We start from the raw sequence: 2,645 nt of genomic DNA on the forward strand, positions 1-2,645 counted from the left end.
GGCTAAACAGGCTGGGGCTGTTTTCCCTGGAGTGTCGGAGGCTGAAGGGTGACCTTATAGAGGGGCATGGATAGGATAGGATAAATAGACAAAGTCTTTTCTCTGGGGTCAGGGAGTCCAGAACTAGAGGGCATAGGTTTAGGATGAGAGGGGAAAGATATAAAAGAGACCTAAGGGGCAACTTTTTCACGCAGAGGGTGATACGTGTATGGAATGAGCTGCTAGAGGATGTGGTGGAGGCTGGTACAATTGCAACATTTAAGAGGCATTTGGATGGGTATATGAATGGGAAGGGTTTGGAGGGATATGGGCCGGCTGCTGGCAGGTGGGACTAGATTGAGTTGGGATATCTGGTCGGCATGAACGGGTTGGACCAAATGGTCTGTTTCCGTGCTGTACATCTCTATGACTCTATGACTCTAAGAGTTAAGAATGCTCAAAGTGGATGAGGATAAAGACCTCAGGTAGCTCTCTTGTCTTTCAGAAACTTCACACAGCTGATGCATCCAACGTATGGCAACTGTTACATCTTCAACTGGGGTTCGGAGATAGAGCCGCTGGTAACATCCAATCCTGGAGCAGAGTTTGGTAATGTCTGCATTTTGTTTTCGTGCCAATCAGTAATTCTTCCACAAAACCAAAGGTTCACTTTAATATTGTGAATGAAATAATTCTATAATACACCAGTGACAACCTCAGGTTTTCACTGTGTCCAGTCTCTCCTCACGTCATTCCTAACTTGCACTTCAGAAATACCTGAGCAATGTTTCAACGCAGTGTGTCTCCCTCCTTTCCCTCCACTGTCTCTGTCTGTGTACCCCATTGCTATTTCCTTCTCAACTATCCACATCTCTATGTTTCACTTAACCTCTGCCTCCTGCTGTCTTTTTGTCTTTTTGTCTTTCTCGCTCATCCGTTCCTTTCTGTCTCTAATACTAAACTATGTGTTACTGTCCAATTGAGAGACCAGGAAAAACCTGCCTTGCCCAGTTTGTCTCACATCAATATGACTAACCATTAATTTCCCGCTAAGCAAAAGTGACCTAGTCACATCAAAAACTATCTCAGGGTAACTAGGGATGAGTAATAAATCCTGACCTTGTCAGTGATGCCCACACTCTGAACATTAATAAAAAAAACATTTTTTAACTCACTGTTAGTGAGCACTTAGAGATGAATGCTCTTCAAGTCTTTCTTGTAATGTAGCTGAGGGGTCTGTGTGGAACTGATTGTTGGTCTTTATGTGCAGGGCTGAAGCTGGTGCTAGATATCTCTGAGGAGGATTACAACCCCTTTCTCTCCATTGCAGCTGGAGCCACGTTCATGCTGCACCAGCAGAACACTTTCCCCTTCCTCCAGGATCTGGGGCTGTATGCCAGGGCTGGCACAGAGACCTCCATAGGCATATTTGTGGTAGGTGTAGTAGTTGGTATTACAATATAAATTGTGGGAGCGAGAGATGAGCTCTTCTCTTTCATTTCTTGAAATCAGCTGAAATATGAACAAGACACAGAATGCAAAGCAGAGATTATTGATCATTTATTCAGCTCTCAGACCCCCCAATTTGTATTCTTGACTGGAGCATTGGCCCAGTTGATGAATGTCAAATTACCATAGAGTCAGATTTTTTTAGCTTGTTTTACCAGCACTGTATGAAAGTCACTACATAAATAAAAGATTATAATTCTTAAATGCTCTTAATTCTTTTCTTTGGCCAGGACGAAATAGTACGTTTGGGTGGTTCCTATAGTCACTGTACGTTTGATGGTTCAGATGTGGATGTGAAGACTCTTTACAATACCACCTATACAATGCAGGTACTTCAGCCCTTCAGTCAGACACTGTTCTGTCTTGATTTCTAGCTTTTCCACTACCTCCTTGAAGTGCAGCCTAATTTCTGATCGGTTTTTGACTTTGAGGCTATTCTTTCTGGGGTACAGTTACAGCCAGTGTCTGTGGAACATAAGCACTGGTTCTCGTTAGGTAACACAGATACTGGCCCTCAATGGGTATGGACTATACTGGCACTGACTCTCATTGGGGTGCAGGGTCCACAGATATTGGTTATGGGTGTGGACTGTAAAGACATAGACTATCATTGGAAGGGGTTTTGTCCACTTGGGATTCTGTACAATGATAAGAAGGGTTTTGATTCATTGGGATTAAAGTTGTATCTAGATTGAGAGGTCTGCTGTAAATTAATCTGGAAATTAAGCCTCGACTAGTTTGGTTTCTCTTATGCTCTGGTTGAATTCTATCCTCAGACTTGTCTCCGGTCCTGTCTCCAGGATCATATGGTGAAGTTCTGTGGGTGTGGGCATCACAACTACCCTCTACCAGAAGGGGAATATTACTGTAATAATGAGGATCATCCAAACTGGGGTAAGTCATTAATTAAACTGACAAGAACTTGTTCAGTGTTCCCTCTAAGCTCTCTGGGTGAATAACTGCATCTTGTTTGGGAACTTGTCATGCCATAAACAAACATAGAGTCATAGAGATGTACAGCACGGAAACAGACCCTTCGGTCCAACCCATCCATGCCGACCTGATATCCCAACCCAATCTAGTCCCACCTGCCAGCACCCGGCCCATATCCCTCCAAACCCTTCCCATTCATATACCCATCCAAATGCCTCTTAAAT

At 43.6% G+C, this 2,645-nt stretch overlaps 1 protein-coding gene across 13 annotated transcripts in view; it reads left to right on the plus strand.

Annotated features, from left to right (window-relative positions):
- Window positions 1-2,645, plus strand: part of LOC122560715 (amiloride-sensitive sodium channel subunit beta-like) — a 32,631-nt gene that overhangs the window by 9,017 nt on the left and 20,969 nt on the right. For 12 of the 13 annotated variants that reach the window (XM_043711679.1, XM_043711674.1, XM_043711669.1 and 9 more), the window contains 4 exons: window positions 485-588; window positions 1,250-1,413; window positions 1,719-1,817; window positions 2,265-2,382. In XM_043711679.1, the coding sequence (XP_043567614.1) occupies window positions 485-588; window positions 1,250-1,413; window positions 1,719-1,817; window positions 2,265-2,382 (485 nt within the window). The remainder of the gene's footprint in view (window positions 1-484; window positions 589-1,249; window positions 1,414-1,718; window positions 1,818-2,264; window positions 2,383-2,645) is intronic. The other variant, XM_043711668.1, reaches the window with a different exon arrangement.

This window comes from Chiloscyllium plagiosum, chromosome 21, assembly GCF_004010195.1.
Source record: "Chiloscyllium plagiosum isolate BGI_BamShark_2017 chromosome 21, ASM401019v2, whole genome shotgun sequence".
NCBI classification, from domain to species: domain Eukaryota; kingdom Metazoa; phylum Chordata; class Chondrichthyes; order Orectolobiformes; family Hemiscylliidae; genus Chiloscyllium; species Chiloscyllium plagiosum.